Below are 19,529 nucleotides of genomic sequence, written 5' to 3' on the forward strand. Positions count from 1 at the left end.
CAGAGGAGTGTAGAGTTTGTTGCTTTTTGCGGAGTTTGGTTGATCCTAACATTTAATTTCAGGGAAATTTTTGAATTAGAAATGCAGAATGAAGTGATTCTGAAGAAATATGAGAATTTTAAGGTTAAATTTGGCTAAAAATGGTCAAAAGAAAGGATATTTTATAGATTACATGTGCTAGAAATGTGTAAATATGAAATTTTCTGATATCTACAGTTTCTGGTGCTGATAAATGATGCAACTTTGGCAGTTCAGAGGATTAATATATTGCAGAAAATTACTTAAACTCAGATAATACAGTATAATGCATCCCCATCATAAAGTACATTCATGAGCTGTTTTTATAGAGAGAATTTGTAGTCATTTTTTTTACATTTAGACCCATATGTATGCATTCAATGTTAAAATCTAATAGGTTTGTTTTTCCCTCCACACTTGCGAAATTCAGTGTACAAGTTCCATAGTTAAAAGTTATCATTATATTGGTTTATTTACAGTCCTGATTTTACATGCTGTGTAGAAATGTTGATTTCAGGCAGTTGAGAAAAACGCTAATCGGGGACTTTCCAGAAAAGTTATCTCAGGTGGCTCTAATTTATTGAGTCTCATTGCTACAACATATCACAAGATGCATGTAACAGACCTCTTGCTGGTGTTTCTTTGAGGTCTGGGTTGAGACTCGGTAGACTTTCAGAGACCATGTGTGGATGCAAATATGAAAATCTATTTCAAAAACTGAAGAAAATAGAATTAAATCATCTTTATAGTTTGATTGAATTTCATCCAAATGTAGCAAGGAGTTGCAGTCAGGTTTTTTTTTTTTTTGTTTTTTTTTTATAGAGAACTACTGTGCAGGACTACAAAATATTTTCCAGCTCTCAATGATATTTTTCCACCTCTTGTAGTTGGTGTTATTTTTGTTATTTGCAGGTTTGTCGTCTCAGAAAGCTCTGAGTCACACACCCTGTTTCTGTTGCTAGGAGCTAATGCCCCAGCTAGCCAGCAGGCCGTTTCTCTGCAGTTCTCTCTGCTGACGGTCCCTGGTGTCTGCCTCTCTCCTCCTTCCCTCTCCCAAATCCCACCTCCTCCCCTCCCTTCGTCTCTCCCATGTTCCAAAAGGCTGCACTCGTATGTGTTCGACAGCGACAGGAAAGCGCAGGCTGATTGTGGGAAAGAGACAATGAGGCAAGAGGAGGTTTTGGAGGGGATATTGTGAGCAGAGGTTGATTTAAATGATGTTAGAGGGCTGTTGGGACATGTGGAGGGTACAGGGATAGAAATGGAAAGTGGAGTATGATGTGTCCCGCTGTCTGACTGCATGCTGTTCTCGCTCTGTTTGAACAGGGAGCTGTGATCGGCATCGATGACGAGGACGACAGCACATTCACCATCACTGTGGACCAGAAGACTTTCCATTTCCAAGGTGAGCTGTCTCCCTCCTCCGTCCTCTCGCTGCCCTCCCTGTCCTCTCTGATCTCCTTTGCATCCGTCCCTTTCTGTTCATTCGCTCTCTCGCTCCCTCACCCCCTCCTCCCGTCTTTTAAAGACTTGGATTGGTTTGCTCTAATGCCAGGAAACTCATGCACCACGCAGGCATCTACACAATGTCAAAGTGTGCTGCACGCATCTGAGCCGTTCATGCCTTTTTCCGCGGAAGCTCTGCCAAGTTGGACTGACACATATTCCTGTAGATAAACTAGATTTGTTCCACTGCAAGCTAAACCGATTCCTCTGGAACAGAAGAAGCAAGTAAGACTTTTTTTCCCCTCCTGACTGAGGCTGAAGAGGAAGATTGCTGCTCATGTGTCTCTGCAGTTGAGCCTCTGGGAGTAATAAGGGAATACTGCTGAGCTGGAAGCTGAGAAGCTGAGCTCAGGTCTCTTCTGGCTGCTGCTGTTCGTCCTTCGCTGCACCACTGCTGCCGTCGCCGCTTGGTATCTGACAACCAGTCACTCCATAGGGACAGGATTGGCTCCCAGCTCCAGCATCGCCCCCCTCCCGTCCTGTCAGCCCTTTTTGACAGGGAGTCGTCCACTCCACCGCAGACTCCCTTTTTTATTCAATCCCTTGGCCAGGTCTTTAACTAACCTCTAACTTTCCTTCATCTCTGTCCTCCCATTTGTCCATTTGTGTCCGTTTTGCCACCACCAAACCTCCCGCACACTTCACCCCCTGTTCCACCTCCTCCTTTGAGGGTCAGTAGCCACAGCCCATGGGCCCCCGGCCCCTCTCACCACCTCCATGCCCTCTCCCATGTCTGTGTTCCGAAGCTGTATGCTGTGGTTCTACAAACGCAAGGGTAAGATGGAAAACCATGCACGACTCTCGGTCAGCATGCATGCCAGGCCCGGGCGAAAGGATTTGTGCAAGGAGGCGTTGTTTGTTTGTCTTCTGGGATGCAGAGTCAGGGTGGAGCAGCGGTTTGTTATCGAGGTCCAAGGACAGTCCTGAACAGACGAAGGTTTAGGAGCTGAGAGAGATTACTGAGGAGAGCAGCGTGTGAGCAGAGTCCAGAATCAAGTGTTTGCACAGACTAGGTGTGTTATTCAGAAAAGGTTGTTTGCTTAGCCTGGTGGTTTAGCTAAACAATGATGTCATCTTCCCCCTCAGGATGCTAATAATTGTATGCTAATTTCCTCAGCAAACTCTTCATCAGTGCTTAACAGCTGAAATGTCAAAATTTTAATTTATTCTGGAACTTTCCGTGTCACGGTTAATCAGTCTTTGGCGTCAGCTGTAATGCCGTCATGAGTTAAAGATGTATTTATTCAATTTTGTTTGTCAAGTTGCTGGTAGATATTATCAGAGTTACCTGAGTCTGAGAGATTTGTACATCAGAGAGAACACCGGTAATGTATGCTAATGATATTCTAACTTAATGAGTTCAAATTCAAGAGCATCATTCAAAGAAACTTCATTAAAGCAGTCAAAGAGGGAATCCATTTCAGGCAGAGTGTTGTATAAAAAGGTAACCTAGACAACAAAGAAGATAAACGTGGCGTAAATATGATGATGCACTGATTTTCCAATTTGTAGAGCTCGTATTTCTGCTATTTTTAGATCGGTTAAATCTCCTCTGTGGGAATAAATTAACTTTGAGAGCAGCGTATCCTTGTACAGGACACTCTGTGCATCAACTGTGCATCACGTTGCAACCCCAGCGGTCATCTCTGTGTTTGGGAGGAAACAATGAAATGTCACCGTAAGATGCATCTGCTCTCCAAACACCCAGAGGAGCAGCTCATGTATCACGGCCGGAAGAACGGATAGAAAATTAGCACTTAATGTGAACGCTAGAACGTGAGATTCTGGATGCATCAGCTGTTAGTTTAGATATCAGCAGAGATGCACAGGATGTTGGGCAGGAGTACATTTCTCTGTTGCTGTAAATGGATTCTGGTCTAAGCGTGTTATGCAGTCAGTCTCCCAGGATTCACAGCAACATCTGAATGTATCCGACTGTATATATATATATATATATATATATATATATATATATATATATATATATATATATATATATATATATATATATATATATATATATAGATGTACAGATATGCCACTGCGTAAAATGTGTGGTGGGCAGACCATCACTGCAAAGATTACAAGGTTTAAAGGAAGGAATTATAGGTTATTGCTAGAATTTCCCAGTGTAGCTGAATATCATTACAGAATATAAGTGTTTTTCATGTTATAAGGTAAGATAATCCTTTATTAATCCCACATAGGGGAAATTTGCAGTTTACTGGAGCAAAGGGGGGATAAAATACAAAAAATATAGGGTTATTAGGAGAAAATAGAAAATAAACAAGAAGTAGACACAAGTACTGTTTATTTTGAGCATTTTCTTCTACTGTTTTGGTAGAAATTCAACTTTATTCATCCCTCACTGGGGAAATTCAGAGATACAAGTGAAGCATCTTAAGGAACAAGACATGCAAAAGTACAATATGGATAAAGATAATATAATAACGATTAGGTAGACCTTTCATGCGTACAGATATGGCGAGAGTAACAGTGCTGCATTTCTGTTGTTTCAGTAGAAAAGGTATAGAGAGAAGAGATCGGTGTCACATTATGTTGTTGGACTTAAAGAGCTTCCTTTAAATGTGGAAAATAACATTTAAAGATGGTGATATCACACAGATTCTTCAATATGTACAAGAAAATACTCTGTAGAGTATTTTTTATGTAAAAAATATTAATATCACAGTTTTAAATGCACTGATGCTGCACTGGAGTGAAGCATGACAGAAAATGATGTTTTTCAAGGGCTGAGCCATGCTGAGTGTCTCTATAGCACATATGTTCTGAGATGAAATCAGATAATCTCACATTGGAGACATTTTTATCGTTACAGCAGCAAACGGGATCATGCAGAAAATGAAGGGACATCAGTCGAAAAAATAAACAAGAAATATACTTTGAGTAGTGTTAATATTGTGCAAATTCTTCAATACATAGAAATTCAGATACTGTCGAGATTCCTTTTGAATGTTGAAAATACCGATATTGCCAAGATTCTTCAATATATAGGAAAAATTACATTTTGAAGAGTATTTTAAATGTAAGAAGTATTGATAAGAAACAGGTTTAAATGCGCTGATGTTGCACCGGAGTGATGCATGACAGTGGATGATTCTTTTCAAGGGCTGAGCCATGCTGAGTATCACTATAGCACATATGTTATGAGATGAAATCAGATAATCTCACATTGGAGACATTTGCAGTGTTACAGCAGCAAAGGGGATCATGCAAAAAGTGTTGGACAGGAGTAGACGAACAAAATATAAACAAGAAATATACAAAAGTACTGTTGATGTTGTGCAGATTCTTCTATATTTAGAAATTCAGATTTGTACAGGTTCCTTTTGAATGTGGAAAATAAAAACATTGCACAGATACTTTCATGAGTAGAAAACATTGTTATGGCACAGATTCTTCTATATGTAGAAAAAATGTACTGTTGAGAGTATTTTTAGTACAAAAAGGTAATCGTAATGCACAGTTTTAAGTGCACTGGTGGTGCACCAGAGTGAAGTATGACAGAAGATGATGCTAAACAATGCTGAGCATCATTACAGCACATATGCTTTTCATGTTATCAGATAAGTCTTTATTAATTAAACATAGGGGAAGTTCGCAGTGTTACAGCAGCACAGCAAAGGGAATAGTGCGAAAAAAAGTGTAGGAACATCAGTAAAAAACCAAAAAATAAACGAGAAATACATATTAAATACTGTTGATATTGTGCAGATTCTTCTATATGTAGGAAAAAAATCTGATTATTCACAGTATTTTAAGTGCAAAAAGAATTCATATACGAGGTTTAAATGCATTGATGTTGCACTGGAGTGAAATATGACAGAAGATGATCCTGAACCGTGCTGAGTAACATTAGAGCACAAAGGCTTTTCATGTTCTAAGATAAGATAATCTCACAGTGGGGAAATACTCAGTGGTACGGCAGCAAAGGTGGTCAAAATGTAGGGGACATAAGTAGAAAAATGAAAAATAAATAAGCAATATGCGATAAGAAGTGTTAATATTGTGCAGATTCTTCTACATGTAGAAATTCAGATGCTGCACAAAATCCTCTAAATATGGAAAATAACAATATTGCATTCTATAATTAGAAGGACATTGATAATGTTTGATATATAGACATAAATATATACTGTACAGAGTATGTTAAATCTACAAAATGTTCATAGCTCCTAGGTTTAAATCCACTGATGTTGCCCTGAGTCGAAGGACAACAGAAGATGATTGTTTTAAAGAACTGAGCCATGCTAAGTATGATTATGTGCTTTTCATGCCATAAGATAAGATAATCCCACATTGGGGAAATTTGCAGTGTTATAACAGAAAAGGGGATTCTGCAAAAAATGGAGAAACAATCGAAAAATGTAAAATAAAAAAAGTACTGTTGATATTTTCCTCTAAATGTACAAAATCTGATACGGCATGGATTCCTTTTGAATGTGGAAAAAACAATATTGCACATGGTTATTCTAATTGTAGGAACAATTTGTCTTGTAGTGTTATTTTAAATGTGCAAAGTTTACCTAAAGCATAGGTTTAAATGCAGGGATGTTGCAGCAACGTGAAGCATGACAGAAAATACTTGGACTGATGGTTGGTGCTCTCTGTTACGGGACGGTGCTTCCTGCAGGTTCAGATGTAGCTCAGCAGCCCCTATGTTAGCCCAGAGTGCAGCTCTTCTATTTAGAGAAGCATCCATTATTCATCGGCTCCTCTCCCCCGGTGCTGTATAATAGTTGCCTGAGAGCCCTTTTCCTCTTTCCCCTCACTTTGCTCTTTGCTCGCCTCCTCTCGTCTACAGAGGCTATCAATCTCTCCTCGTCTCCTTTTCCCACCGTCCGGCCGCCTGACCCGCCCAGAGCTTCGGTCCAGGATGAGAGACCTCCCCTCATGTTCGCTGTCTTCGCTCTCCAGGATCCCCCTTCTCACCTTGACATCGCCTGCACTGTCAGCTGTCGTTTTCTTTTTGTAAAGTTCTCACCTTGTCTCCATTTTTGACCACTCTCTGTCTCAACCAATCCAAAGCAATATAATCTTTTGTTGCCGCACCACTGGAGCTTACGAGATTACCTCCGTCAAATTATTTCCATAATGAAATTGTGGTTTTCTTGCAGCACATTTGCGTAGCTGCAGCGTCACTGTATTGACTAGTCCAGCATCAAACTCGGCGGCCTTGTGCAGGAGCATGTACAAACACGTTTCATCTGCTTGTCTGAAGGAGAAAGAGGGGAGGATGAATAATTCACAGAGGCCCTTTGGAGAAAGGAGGAGCTGCATTATGAGCAAAGGCTGAGCACTGTAAAGGGCAATGATGGTGATGGATACTCTGACCGCTGAGCTGGGAGGAGAGTCCAGGGGTCAGAGATGCATCACCGCTGCTGTTAGCTCAGTGTGTGAATTTATTTGTACTAGTCTGTTTGTCTATGTGTGGTAACTGTGCCAGGGCTGGTGCACATATTGGCACATCCACATTTGTTTGCATATCTATGATGGCTTTGTCTACAGTCTGGGTGACTGTAACTATCAGAAGCTGCATTCATCTCCTGAACTTCAGCCCATTTCCAGTGCCGTCTGCCAGATTGTGGCAGCTGAGTTGTTTTATTTACAGTTGGCCAGGTATCAGCATGGAAAGGATGCTGGTCCAATAGAGCTGCACAATGTTTTGTAAGGGAGTGCATCTGCATAGAAAAATTAAAAAAGTATTAGGTTTGTAGCATTTCCTACTTGATGCAACACCAGCAAAGACGGCCAGAATATTTTTTTAGTTTTTGATTTGGTTTGTCATACAGAGCTCTGTGGTCCTGATTTAATTGTCAGATCAATTATTTCCCTGTATGGTGACAAAAATCGCAAGAAACTACGAGAGAGTTGCTGTCTTTGGTCAAGTCGAAATATTTCCATGCAACTAGGTTTTATTTTTTTTGCAGCCAGATCTTCCTTTTCATTGTTTCTCTTCAGCTTTTTCCTTCTTTTGCTGTACATGTTTGCACCCTGCATGTAAAAAAAAAATATTAAAAAAAGAAAAAGCAAAATCAGTTGATCCCAGAACCCATAAATCAGAGTGAATGATGTTCTATCCGATAGCTTTCTTTTGGAGAAGGATTGAGCAAATCAAGCAGCAAAAAAAGAAACTTGTAGTATGATATGTTGGGAGATTTTTACATTTTGTTTGTCTATTTGCCTTACTTCACATCATTGACGTTGAAATAATATATTGTGCAGCCATATGCTCCAATAATGTCATTAGCTTCCGTGTAGATAGCAGCTGATGCCAGATATTCATCTACATATCATAACACATTTTCGCTGCTTTTTCAGAATGCAACACAAATAAAGAACAAAGTATTCTGCTAACTAAAAGGGTTAATACACAGCATGACAACTTTGTCCATTCCAACTTCCTTCATGTCATGTCAGTTTCAATTTATGTAATAAGTGCAAAAAGGACCAAAAAGTACAAGAAAAGCCACAGAAAATGAGAATGAAAACCATGCAGGCGGTCACATGAGATCATTGTTCAGGAGTTTCCCCCTGAGAGTCGAACACACAAACACATAGCATCTGCTGGGTTTATCCTCAGGGGACAGTGTATTGGAAAACATATTTACAGTGACACAGAGGTGCTGCATGATTTACAACCTACTGTAAGTAAGCTGAGGAATAATTCAGGTACAAATGGATCACCTGAGTGTAAATTTGTAGTCCTGCTGCCAAGACATCCAGGTGTAGCTGCACTTTTATGGAAATTATGTCACATTTAAGCACCTTGAAGTACTAAGTAACTCCAGATTTTTGTCACTATTGAATATCATTTTTTGGCAGATTTTTCTTCTGCACTATAAAGAGGAATTCCCACCACTTAATCGATAATAATAATAATAATAATAATAATAATAATAATAATAATAATAATAATACATTTATATGACAACTTTTAAAAGTTAAGATTTTACAAAAAGTAGAAAAACACCAGAAAAGCAAAACTGGACAAATAGAGTTAAATATGGTTAAAGATTTTAAAAATAAATCAACATCATTTGATACAATTAAATAACAAAAGCACCAAAAACCCCATATCAAATTAAGGATTTTTTTGAGGAGTTGGGTTGGCATAATTATGCTGCATCAACTTCATATTGTGTGTAATTTAAAAACAAATGTCTGCATTAGCTGATTTAGAAGTATGTTTTTCATAAAATTGGCTTGATAACTAAATTTTAAGTCAAATTTCAATGCAAACCCCTGACCTACCTAACATTGGAGCAACTTAACGTTTTATATCTGACATTCTTAACATTTAATTTGGCAATTAAGTACAAAACCATTTAAAATACTTGTTGGAACAACTAAATTTTATGAGTAACTTAAAAACTTGTATTTATACAGCTTATCAATAGATAATTTAAAAATATCTTTCGCTATTTCTTCTAAGTCAGTGCAGTGTGTTTGTTGTCATTTGTCGAGCCAAAACATTATTTTCTAGAGCGTCTACTATCTGTTAAAGGTTGTTTTGCCGTTCGTTGGTGCTGACATCAGTCGTATCGTGGAAAATTAGATCACCACACCCTCTATGGCAGAGTCCAGTATCAGTTCCCCATGTTGGATATGAGGTCTGTCTGCTGCTCTGTAGGAGGAAACTCAGGTATCTCATCTTTACTCGTTGTTTTCTGCAGCTCTGTGGTTGTTTGTGTTGTGCGTATCTGTCATCCAGCCTGTGTGTGATTACTAGGAAAGTGTGTGTAGGTGGATGGTTTGGAGCTTATTGGTGTGAGGCGTAGTGGCTCCGCTATGTGCTTATTCTTCTGCTGTTTCTGGAGCAGAGAACCATCACAGGCTGCAGTAAAAAGCTCCATTCTGCACACCTTCCTCTGATATAACGCTGCTTATCAGAGTCCGACAGGGTTGAAAGTGCATCATAAATCTGACAGTTGAGTGTGTTGTTCGTGTTTGTGCAGAGATACAAGGAAGAAAAGTATTTAGCTCAGTGACTTTTAGACTTTTGGCCCATTTGTTCCTCTATATAAATTGCATTATTGCTGCAAAATGGCACACAACAAAACCTATAAACTCTTCACTGTGCAGCATTTTCACTCCTTAAACTTCTAATTTCTTGTTTTCTGATCAAGAAAATGAACAAAAAACATCTTTCTTCTCATTTCTTCCTAGATCTATTATATTTAGTCAAGTTTCACCATTCTTTGCACCAGTAACATTTGGATAACGCTCACCAGGCTGCTGAATACCACTGTGGTCAGAATGGTCAACTTTGGCTTGTCCTTTTTTGACTTTTCTGGATTAAAACAAGCTTTTACAAGCCCATATGGCTTGCTTCTTGTTGGAATATGTAACTTTCCACATTAACAAAGTATTTAATGTCAGATGTCATCGCTTGTGATTGAGTCTGTTGGTAATCTTGGATTAGTTCCTCTGTTTAAATTACATTATTGCTGCAAAATGGCACACAACCAACCCTTGAAACTCTTCACTGTGCAGCGTTTTCACTCCTGAAACTTCTCATTTCTTATATTCTAATCAAGAAAATGAATGAAAAATACATCTTTCTTCCTATTTCTTCCTAGATCTATTATATTTAGGCAGATTTTTACCTTCTTGGCAGTAACTTATGGATAACGCTCCTCAGGCTGCTGAATACCACTGTGGTCAGAGTGGTCAAGCTTTTTAAATCCCCTTTAAATCTGCAACAAGCTTGTAAACTCGTCACTGTACAATGTTTTCACTCTGAAAATCAAGCTGTTTAAATAACAAATAACTCACCTGTTAACGGAATATGTAACTCTAGAATTAAGTCAGATGACGTCACTTGTAATTGAGTGTTTTCATGTTGGGTTTGTGCAGAGCTACAGGGAATAAAAACATTAAGCTTAGTGACTTTTAGACGTTTGTCTCTTTTGTTCCTCTTGAAAATTACTCCAAAACAGAACTAAACAAGCCTGTAAACGCTTTACTGTGGAGTGTTCTCAGTCTAAAATGTGAAACACATCAGTAGCAGATGAGTCTTGACCCTGTTGTGTCTTTTCTGAAATGACATACAACTTGCTTGCTGTTAGATTATGAAACTTTCCACATTAACAAAGTAGTTTCATGTCAGATGTCATGTGTGTTGTTCATGTTTGTGCAGAGCTACATAGAAAAACATTCGGCTCAGTGGATTTTAGGCTTTTTGTCCCTTTTATTCCTCTATTAAATTACATTATTATTGCAAAATGGCGCACAACAAACTCTATAAACTCTTAACCGTGCAGCATTTTCACTCCTACAGTCTTCTAATTTCCTGTTTTCTGAATGAATGGAAAAAAAACGTGTTCCTTCAGAGTTCTTCCTGGGTTTATTCTAATTTGGACAATGTATGATTATGAGTCTTATTATTGTGGGCACTACTAAGTTTTGAGAAACACTCAAGGTTGCAGCAGCTAAATCTTATCCTGTCGTATCCATTCTTCATTTTGTCCTCGCTCCATTTTCTGTGTCAAAACAAACTGTTTCACTTGCTTGATGTTGGAATATGTAACTGTCCACATTCGCAAAGTAATTTCATGTCAGATGTCATCACTTGTGATCATGTGTGTTGTTTGTGTTGGGTTTCTGCAGAGCTACAGAAATGAGAAACACTGAACTTTGTGACTTTTGTTCCACTATTGAACTAGATTTTTGCTGCAAAATAGCACATAACAAGCCTTGTAATTTCTTCCCTGTGTAGTTTTTTCATTCAGAAAATCTCCTTTCTTGACATTAAATGAAAAACACATCAGTAACAGCCGGATCTTATCCTATTATGTCTATTGTTTGACTGTCCTCCTCCTCTTTTCTGTTCAGAAACAAGCTGTTGAAATCGCATTTAACTCGCTTGTTGCCTGAATATGTGACTCTCCACATTATGAAAGAATTTTCATGTCAGATGACGGCCACTTAAGTCCCGCTCAGCTGACTAAATGTTCACGCCCACCTGAGAAAGTAAATCACGTTGTCCTCGATGTCACAGACCACGACAAAGACGGGACTCGGTTCATGCTAGTTACAGTATTTGTTTTCCTAAACTGACCCTGCTGCCGTCTCTTTCTGTCATGAATAGGGCCAAACGACATTAGCTGCAGTAATCTGTTCCTCTGGAGAGTCTGTTTGGCTGAGGGGAAAGTGAGAGGGCAGTAAGGCGCTGTCTGAGTGGATTGGCCTGAGCCTCGGCTGCCTTTTAATGTCTTTAAAAGCTTTTCTGCTGTAGCGCTGCTCAGCCTCTGTGATAGTGCAGCCATTCATCTGCTGCACTGTCTTGTTTCCTGCTCGGTGAAAAACTACTCACACACTGGATGTAGTTTGCCAGATAATTCAAGGGAATATATCTTATTAAGTCCTGCTTTCACATCTTATAACGTTGAGGTTATTTTTGACTATGAGGGGAAATCATTCAGCTGCTTTACCTTTGATGCTTTGAGGCCCAGTCCGGTAACACTTCAGCCCAGCTGAGTCCACGTCTTCTCAGAGGACATAATATCTGTACGATTCTGGCACCAAAAAGTGTGTAGCAGCCATTTGCAGTTTGTATCTGTGCATGGCGTCTGCCAGAGCCTGTGATGGGCCACTGTTTAATGTCACTGCCAGTCTGTTTGTTCTCTGTCTTTGCTCTCTGGGTGCAGCTTCTCCCTGCTCTGTTTCACACTCTGACCCTAAAAGCTTCATATGAAAAAAATAAAAAACATAGACTGAAATCAGTACTGCATTTTTACACAGATCATAGAAGTCGATTCTGATTTTTTGTTGGTACTGATTTACCGTCATAAAGTTAATATGAAACACTACTTTCACCTACCAAGAATGTTTTGTGAGTGCTTGATGAGTTTCAGATTGCTTATGTGTTTCTGAACGTATCTTTTAAAAAAAGAATAATCCAAATGGCGCCACTTCTCAGAGCCAGAAACTGTATAAACAGAAAAAAAACATTGGATGATCAGCTCTAGGATAGGCCATGAACGATTCCATACGATTCCATTGGGAAATTTAACCAAATCTGAGAATAAAATCATGATTTTCATTAAAATAGTTTCATTCTACATGCCTCATTTAACCCTCTTGTTGTCTTCATTTACAGGCACCAAAAAATATTGTTTCCTTGTCTAAAAAAAATTTTAAAAAATCAGCAAAAAAATTCCACAAATTCCTGAAAATTTACAAAACCTTCAGGAAGAAAATTCCAATAATTCCTTAAAAGTTTCCCTTAAAAGTTTTTTTTTTTTAAATCCTCCAAATTTGGCAAGAGATTGTTGTAAATATTTTCAACAAATGAGTAAAAATCTTCCAAAAAAATCCTAAAAATATCTAAAGTGATTACATATGTATCAGTAAAACTTCTAATATTTTCTTTCAGAGCATTCACAAAGGTTGATATTTTTTTTTGAGAATGTTCTTAAGAAGCATTTTTAACATTTTTTTCCCACCAAAAAATGTTCACAGATTTCCCAAAAATGTGGACATCAAAAGTTTCACTGTGAAAATATATTTTTTTTCCACATTTTCAAACTTTAAAACGGGTCAAAATTGACCCTCAGGACGACACAAGGGTTAAAATTTCACCAAAAACCAACCATTTGAACAATTCACATTTTGTAAAAAATAAAAATTCTGTACTCCTTCACACAACTGTGAAGCTATTAGTGACTCAGCTGTGACCAACAGGCACTTGGCAAAAATTCAGAGAATTCTTGGCTGAACTGCAGGTTGTGTTTACACTGAGCACAGAGCAGATGAGGATAGAAACTAATTTAAGATATAAAATAGTAAAATATCTATATTAGGTAGAATCTGTTTTTTTCCAGTATTTGTAACACCTGTGGCTAAATGTTGAATATTTATTCCATTTTTTTATTCCCTTTTTAATAAAATAAATAAAACAGAAAGGATAGTCCCACAGGTGTAGCAGGCCAGATTGACCCACAACCAAAGGATACTGGGTTAATGGCTTAAAATACACCCCGATGTATAAAGCAGACTGTTTTTTTTTCTAGGGTACTTTGTGCTTTTTATAAATAAGTGTGTATTTCAATGTGCAGAGTTTCTTTCCCACATAAATTTGAAGTAAAATCAGCCTGGAATTGGTAGGACAATAAAGCACAAGGATTTTTTTTCCTACTATTTCACCATCAGAGGTACCACTTTTTTGGGTTATATTATTGGTTAATCACATCAAGGCTATTGACAATATGATGCTGTAACCTGTGTTGTTGCTTCACATAGTTAAAATGGTCAATTTACTGAGATATTGCAGATTTTGTTCCCTAAAAAGACATTTTTTTGTTGTCTTCACCAGGTTTCAGAATTTTGTGACGCACCTGTAGGAGATGTGTTATATAAAAAGTCAAAATCCTGTCAAATTGGAGTGTTTACAGAAAATACTTTGTGGAATCATGAAAGTTTTGAAATTATAATGTCAGATTATTGTTATTCATATTGTGATGAAAACTGAAGTGGTTTGTTGGGTGTCCTGGTGATTCAGTTCACTTCTTTTCAATAAATTCAGAGACAGTTTTGACATATCATAGCTCAAATAATATCCCAGAGTATAAACTGGATTGGAGGAGAATATACTGGATGTATAAAACAGGTTAGCCCACTTTAAGCCCCAGTATATTCTGTTTTTTGTGCTGAAATGTGTCTTGGATTGATGCAGTAACTTTCTGTAATTTTATCTTCACTGAAAGACACTGAAGATTGTGATGTGGAAAAATGACCATCACATAACCCTCATTTAACAATAATGCACCATTTTTATGCTTTTGTATGGATTAAAAAAATACAATATAATGCTTGAAAATGTGCATTAGTGAGCTCTCAAAAATGTTATAGTTAATGAAGCTGTTTTTGATAAGAAGTATGCAGTCCTTTGCAGCTGAAAACACAGCGTCCACTGCGTCACCATTGCTCATGTCATGTCGGTGTTGTGTCCTGGTGTCATTAGTGTGTAACACTAATGAGTGTGAGGTTCGCTGCTGCCGGTGTCTGTATGGAAAACGTGGCTCACTGGGTGTGTCTGTTTGTTCTACCCTCAGCTCGTGATGCAGACGAACGGGAGAAGTGGATCCACGCCTTAGAGGGAACTATCCTCCGTCACACCCTCCAGCTCCGGGTACGTAACCAGCCTCTTATTAGAGTCCAAGTGTTGAATCTGAAGAAGAAGACGCCGTTTTGCTTTGGGGCTCCTCGGTGTTTGCCTGCCTGTTTATGCTAATTTCTGTGTTTGTACTTTTACTGTTTACCATCTACTTTCCAAAGTAAACATGCTACTTCTCTGTAGTGCTTGAACAGTGTACTGGTATAAATAAAGTCATAAAAAAGATCGGTGAGCGTATTTAGAGGCCAAATATGGTGCCTAGATATCAGAGCTTTCAGTGTGAGATTTTTTATTGAGCTTCAGATTATAAACATTTGCATACTCGATACGATGTGGTGTGTTTGACCACAACGCTCATGTGATGATTTTGCATATCAGGTGCGTTTAGACTGTATGTATCTTGCTTGTTCCTGAAACTTCAAGATCTGTCTTGTTAGTACAAATGGAAATGATAAGAATTCTAAGGGATGCAATCTTTTTTTTTTATTCTCATGTGATAATCAGCAGTGTTATCAATCAGTAATTGCTTAGTCGTGCAATAGACATCATTTCGTATCCTAATAAGAACTTGTTTAAACACGAACACCTAACATTTGCTGCAAAAGTGTTGTGGTTTCATTGGAACACTGGAGGCCATTAAACAACACGTAAGTCTTTGTCATGGTGGCTCCTTTGCGAGCTAAATCTCCCACAAAATAGGTGAAATTATTAACAGCAATTCATCAATGAATTATCCATCATTAGCATCCCTAATAATAGTACTAATAATCTTTATTTATAGAGCTTCTTTCAAATCAAAATTACAAAGTGTTCCACAGGACAGCAAAATATGACAAAATCATCCTAACTTAAAAACACAACATGGTGTGTAAACCAACACAGTCTTCGAAAAGATAAACAAAAAATATTATTGAAAGCAATAAAAGACAGTTCAAAGGAAATAAATTGTCAGGAAAGCCTCTCTGAACTAATTTCCTCAGCTAGATTGTTTGAGTATTTCTTGGCCTGAATGCAAACTCTGTTCACTTTCTCAAAGTGTGCACTGGTGCGTATGGTACTAAAAAGTCCGAAATATAAATTTTTAAAACTAACTGGCAAAATCTTAAAATGTGCCTTAAACATACTGGGAGCCAGTGTAAACGGGATAAAACCACAGAAAACAGATTTCTGGTTCAGACAGGTTAAAAGGCAGCTGCAGTAATCTAGGGATGATGAAATGAAAGCTTTTAAAATGGTCTCTGTATCTTTTAACATTAAGATATTTTTGAAACATTACTCAGGTGAAATAACAGGATTGTAGATGGACGCTGCTCCAAACTCAGGTTAGCGTCAAACCGAGATTCTTTACAACGGGTTTGACGTGATCTAAAAGATTAGAAGGTGATTCATCTGTTTTGCCACCCAAAAGTAAGAATCCCAGACTGCGTTAAAAATCACAGACTTTCTTCTTTTTACTACAAACTGAGCTGCCCTCACAAACTGGACAGAGTTTTAGTATTAAACCTTAAACTTTGACTGTTGCAGTCTGTAGAGTGAAAGAAGCTGTCATCTGCGTCAAATTTGTTTAAACTCACGAGACATCAAGCTTTAAGTCTACTCAGTCTTGGTGCTTTATCATCAAGGATGTTTCAATGAAATACAATGGAGTAATGAGGATAGTTGCAGAAGGAACTCTGAGCGAGAAAGCCCAATAAAATGTTTTCTGCATCTGAGACATAAATGAGGCGGAAAATACACAAATAATGTCGGGAGAAGGACTGACAAACGTGTCTGTATGTAAAATATGTATCATTCCATTATATTATACACTCTGTATTTGCATGGTGCCTCTTTAATGCGTTAGCGCATGTGTGTGTGTGTTAAAAAACACACTGTGAGTAACAGTAAATAGATATTGTATGTTCTCGCTGTTGTGCTCATCTGGCAGAGATCATAAAATCCAGCTGTGCTGTGTCAGAAAACAGCGAACAGATGATGCAGCTGAGCCTCACGTCATTTTAAACTGACGTCACTTTGAATTAACAGCTGAGAGGCGAGGGGGTGTTTCATTCTATTAAGCCACTGTTGCCTCGACTCCTCGTGTCTGTGACCTAACTGCAGAGGATTGTGGGTCCAAGTAGCCAGATAAGCATGCTGTAGTAGAATATTCTGGTGTTTGTGATGTACAGCATTTAATATTCTCTGCATTAGGACACACTAAATGTTTTTCTGGTGTGGTATATAGTGCGGTAGAATGGATGTTGGAACGCTGCCTCTGTTTTGTCTGAGAAATAATGGTGACATTTGTGCCACTATAAATGGAGGATGTGAGTTTAGGCTGGTCCTGGAGCCAGGCTTTTTCACTTTAATGGAAAGTCCATTTAACTGCTGATCCGCTGGCAGGTTTTTTTTCGTTCCACTGGTGTTTATGCCTGTTTTTTTATGACACTGCTCTCTTTCTTTCCTCTCCTCCCTTAAAGCAAACCTTCCTTCTTGCTCCCTCCCATCGTCATCATCATCTGAAACACTTCTTCCTCCTCCTCCTTCATCCTCATAACCAACCTTTTCATTTTGCTCTCCCACCCTCCCTCCTTCATCCTCCCTCCTTCATCCTCCCTCCTTCCCTCCCTCTGTGGCAAATCCTTCTGATGTGCTACGTGTTCCTGCTTGCACACATACACACACTTATGCGGTGTTAGCCCGCTGCTGTCGTAACATCACATGACCCGGCGTCGACCAATCCCGGACCCGGTTGCTCGATCGACCAAACATCTGCCCCAGCCGCCTCGGCCAATCAGAGCGGCCGTTGCTGCTGGCTCCTGTCAGCCCTCGCTGCTGCTGCTTTGTGTGTTTTCTGTTCTGCCTGTGCAAGAGGAAGTGTGCCTTTCCTGCCAGGGGAGGGTCCCGGATTAACTCGGCTCTGTCCGCCTCACACCAAACGCTCAGCTGATAACTGCTGCTGAAGGATATACTGGAGGCTCTGCTAACAGTCTGAGGGCTGCTGTGGTTTACTTTGGCAGACTGCAGTGGAGAGCAAGAGGAGGGGATTGTTTTCTGCCTGGAGGAGGAGGAGGAGGAGGAGGAGGAAGGAAAGAATGCTAACTTCACTAAAACTGGTGATTTGTTGCCGTGGGGAGGAAAAACCTGAGTAATGGAGAAAGAGATCTTGTGTCAGGCTGCGTAAACGGCCTGAGAGATGAGCAGGGTTTAATGCAGCATGTCCATTGGAGCGAGGCACCCAGTAAGTACAGCACACATAAACAAACAAAAAAAAAAACGCCATTGCAGCATGGCTGGGAGAAGTTTAACGGCTGCAGTGCGCTGCTGGGGCAGCAGCATTTTAAAGTGGGTCACACTGTGTGGAAAGACAAATAGATGGGGGAGGGAGGGAGCGTTGTTTGGAGAGTCTGGGTTGGTTTGGTGGCTTCGTGAGCGTTCAAGACTTTGCTGTGAATTTTCCCACCATGTGACGGGGATGCAGAGGCTGGGAATGAGTGGGAGAGGAGGTGCAGACGTCTGGGAATATTTCTGGAAGCAGCGGCGTTATGACGTGGCCCAACAGCAGCTGTTTATAAACCGAGCACCTGCCTCTGACTTTCCGCTTTCCAAACTTATCTGCTCCGTCTTCCCCTCCAGTATTGTGTTGACAAAACATGAGATGTGGTAATAATAGGGGATTGTCTTGTTTTTTTTGCTCCTGTTTTGCTTCCACCATATCAGCTGCTGCAGTTCACTTTCTTATCACGTGTTTTCAGGCCTAAAAATGTAAACATGTCTGATATATCAGCAGTGGACGTAAATGACATGTCAACAGTACTGCATTTTCATGCACATCAGGTTGACTCTGCTCTTTTTGTTGTCTTTGGGGAACATCTTCCAAAAAATATTGCGATCTGAGTCACAAGTTTAGCGAGAGCAGCAATATTTTAATATAATGCGATCTTTGCTGCAGTCTGCAGAATTTGTAGGCCGGTGCATTTCTGCAGCGTCCCAATGCATCATTTATAACGGTGTGCTGTGACACATTTTACTTGTTTCACAAAACTGCAGCTGCTGCATTTTGGATAATGCACTTTGAAAGTTTGGTAATATTTCAGTTTACCGTGCAGTTATAGTTTTCTTACACAGACTGTAAATAATCGCAGTATAACAGTGTGTTTGGATGCTTTTTGTGAATACTATATTGTGAATGCAGTATGTTTACAAGACATGAAATAATTACTATTTTTACATGAATATCATGTTTTAAATCTACTCTTTCAATTTTCTTTGGGGCTAAAAGAATAGTTACATTCAGTTTTTTTGAATAGATAATTGTGATATGAGTCATGATTTTAGCAAGAATGCTAATTTTGCATTGTTTTTGACACTGTAACCAACATAAAGTTTTTTTTGCTGCGCCAAACAAGCACATTCCCAAATGTCTGCAGAGTATGTTTTGTAGGCCAGAGTATCTTTGTAGCGTCACAATGCTGCATTTATAGGATATGCTGTGACACATTTTACAATTATCCAAACATTACAGTTCCAAAAACATTAAGATTAATTGTTCAGCCCTAGTTTTATTACACCAAATCATTGGATAATGTAAACTGCGTTATAATATTAGGTATTTGCATACTTTTTGCAAATACTATATTGTATCAGTGGACTGTATCTTTCAGTTGCAATGCTTCTTTATGAAATCTGTGGTGTTCACTTAGTGCCCTGCCTGTATTTTCATAGTTGCCTGTAGATGTTTTTGCACTACCCCCTATTTGACATTTGGTTTTTGGCTTTTTCAGGTAAAAATCATCTGAATTTAATGCATGACAAGAAAGATAGCAACTCTTCTGATGATCTGAGTGCAGTGAGTTACCAGACAAGGCAGGTTTATGTCACTGGA

At 38.9% G+C, this 19,529-nt stretch overlaps 1 protein-coding gene across 6 annotated transcripts in view; it reads left to right on the forward strand.

Annotated features, from left to right (window-relative positions):
• The window catches only part of osbpl9 (oxysterol binding protein-like 9), a 55,667-nt gene that overhangs the window by 9,863 nt on the left and 26,275 nt on the right, over window positions 1–19,529 (forward strand). For 4 of the 6 annotated variants that reach the window (XM_023263180.3, XM_055018800.1, XM_023263181.3 and 1 more), the window contains exons 3-4: window positions 1,345–1,423; window positions 14,604–14,680. In XM_023263180.3, the coding sequence (XP_023118948.1) occupies window positions 1,345–1,423; window positions 14,604–14,680 (156 nt within the window). Of the gene's footprint in view, window positions 1–1,344; window positions 1,424–2,161; window positions 2,300–14,603; window positions 14,681–17,506; window positions 17,886–19,529 lie in introns of those variants that run through there. The other 2 variants (XM_035944894.2, XM_023263183.3) reach the window with 2 other exon arrangements.

The sequence above is a fragment of the Amphiprion ocellaris genome, chromosome 2 (genome assembly GCF_022539595.1).
Source record: "Amphiprion ocellaris isolate individual 3 ecotype Okinawa chromosome 2, ASM2253959v1, whole genome shotgun sequence".
NCBI lineage: Eukaryota > Metazoa > Chordata > Actinopteri > Pomacentridae > Amphiprion > Amphiprion ocellaris.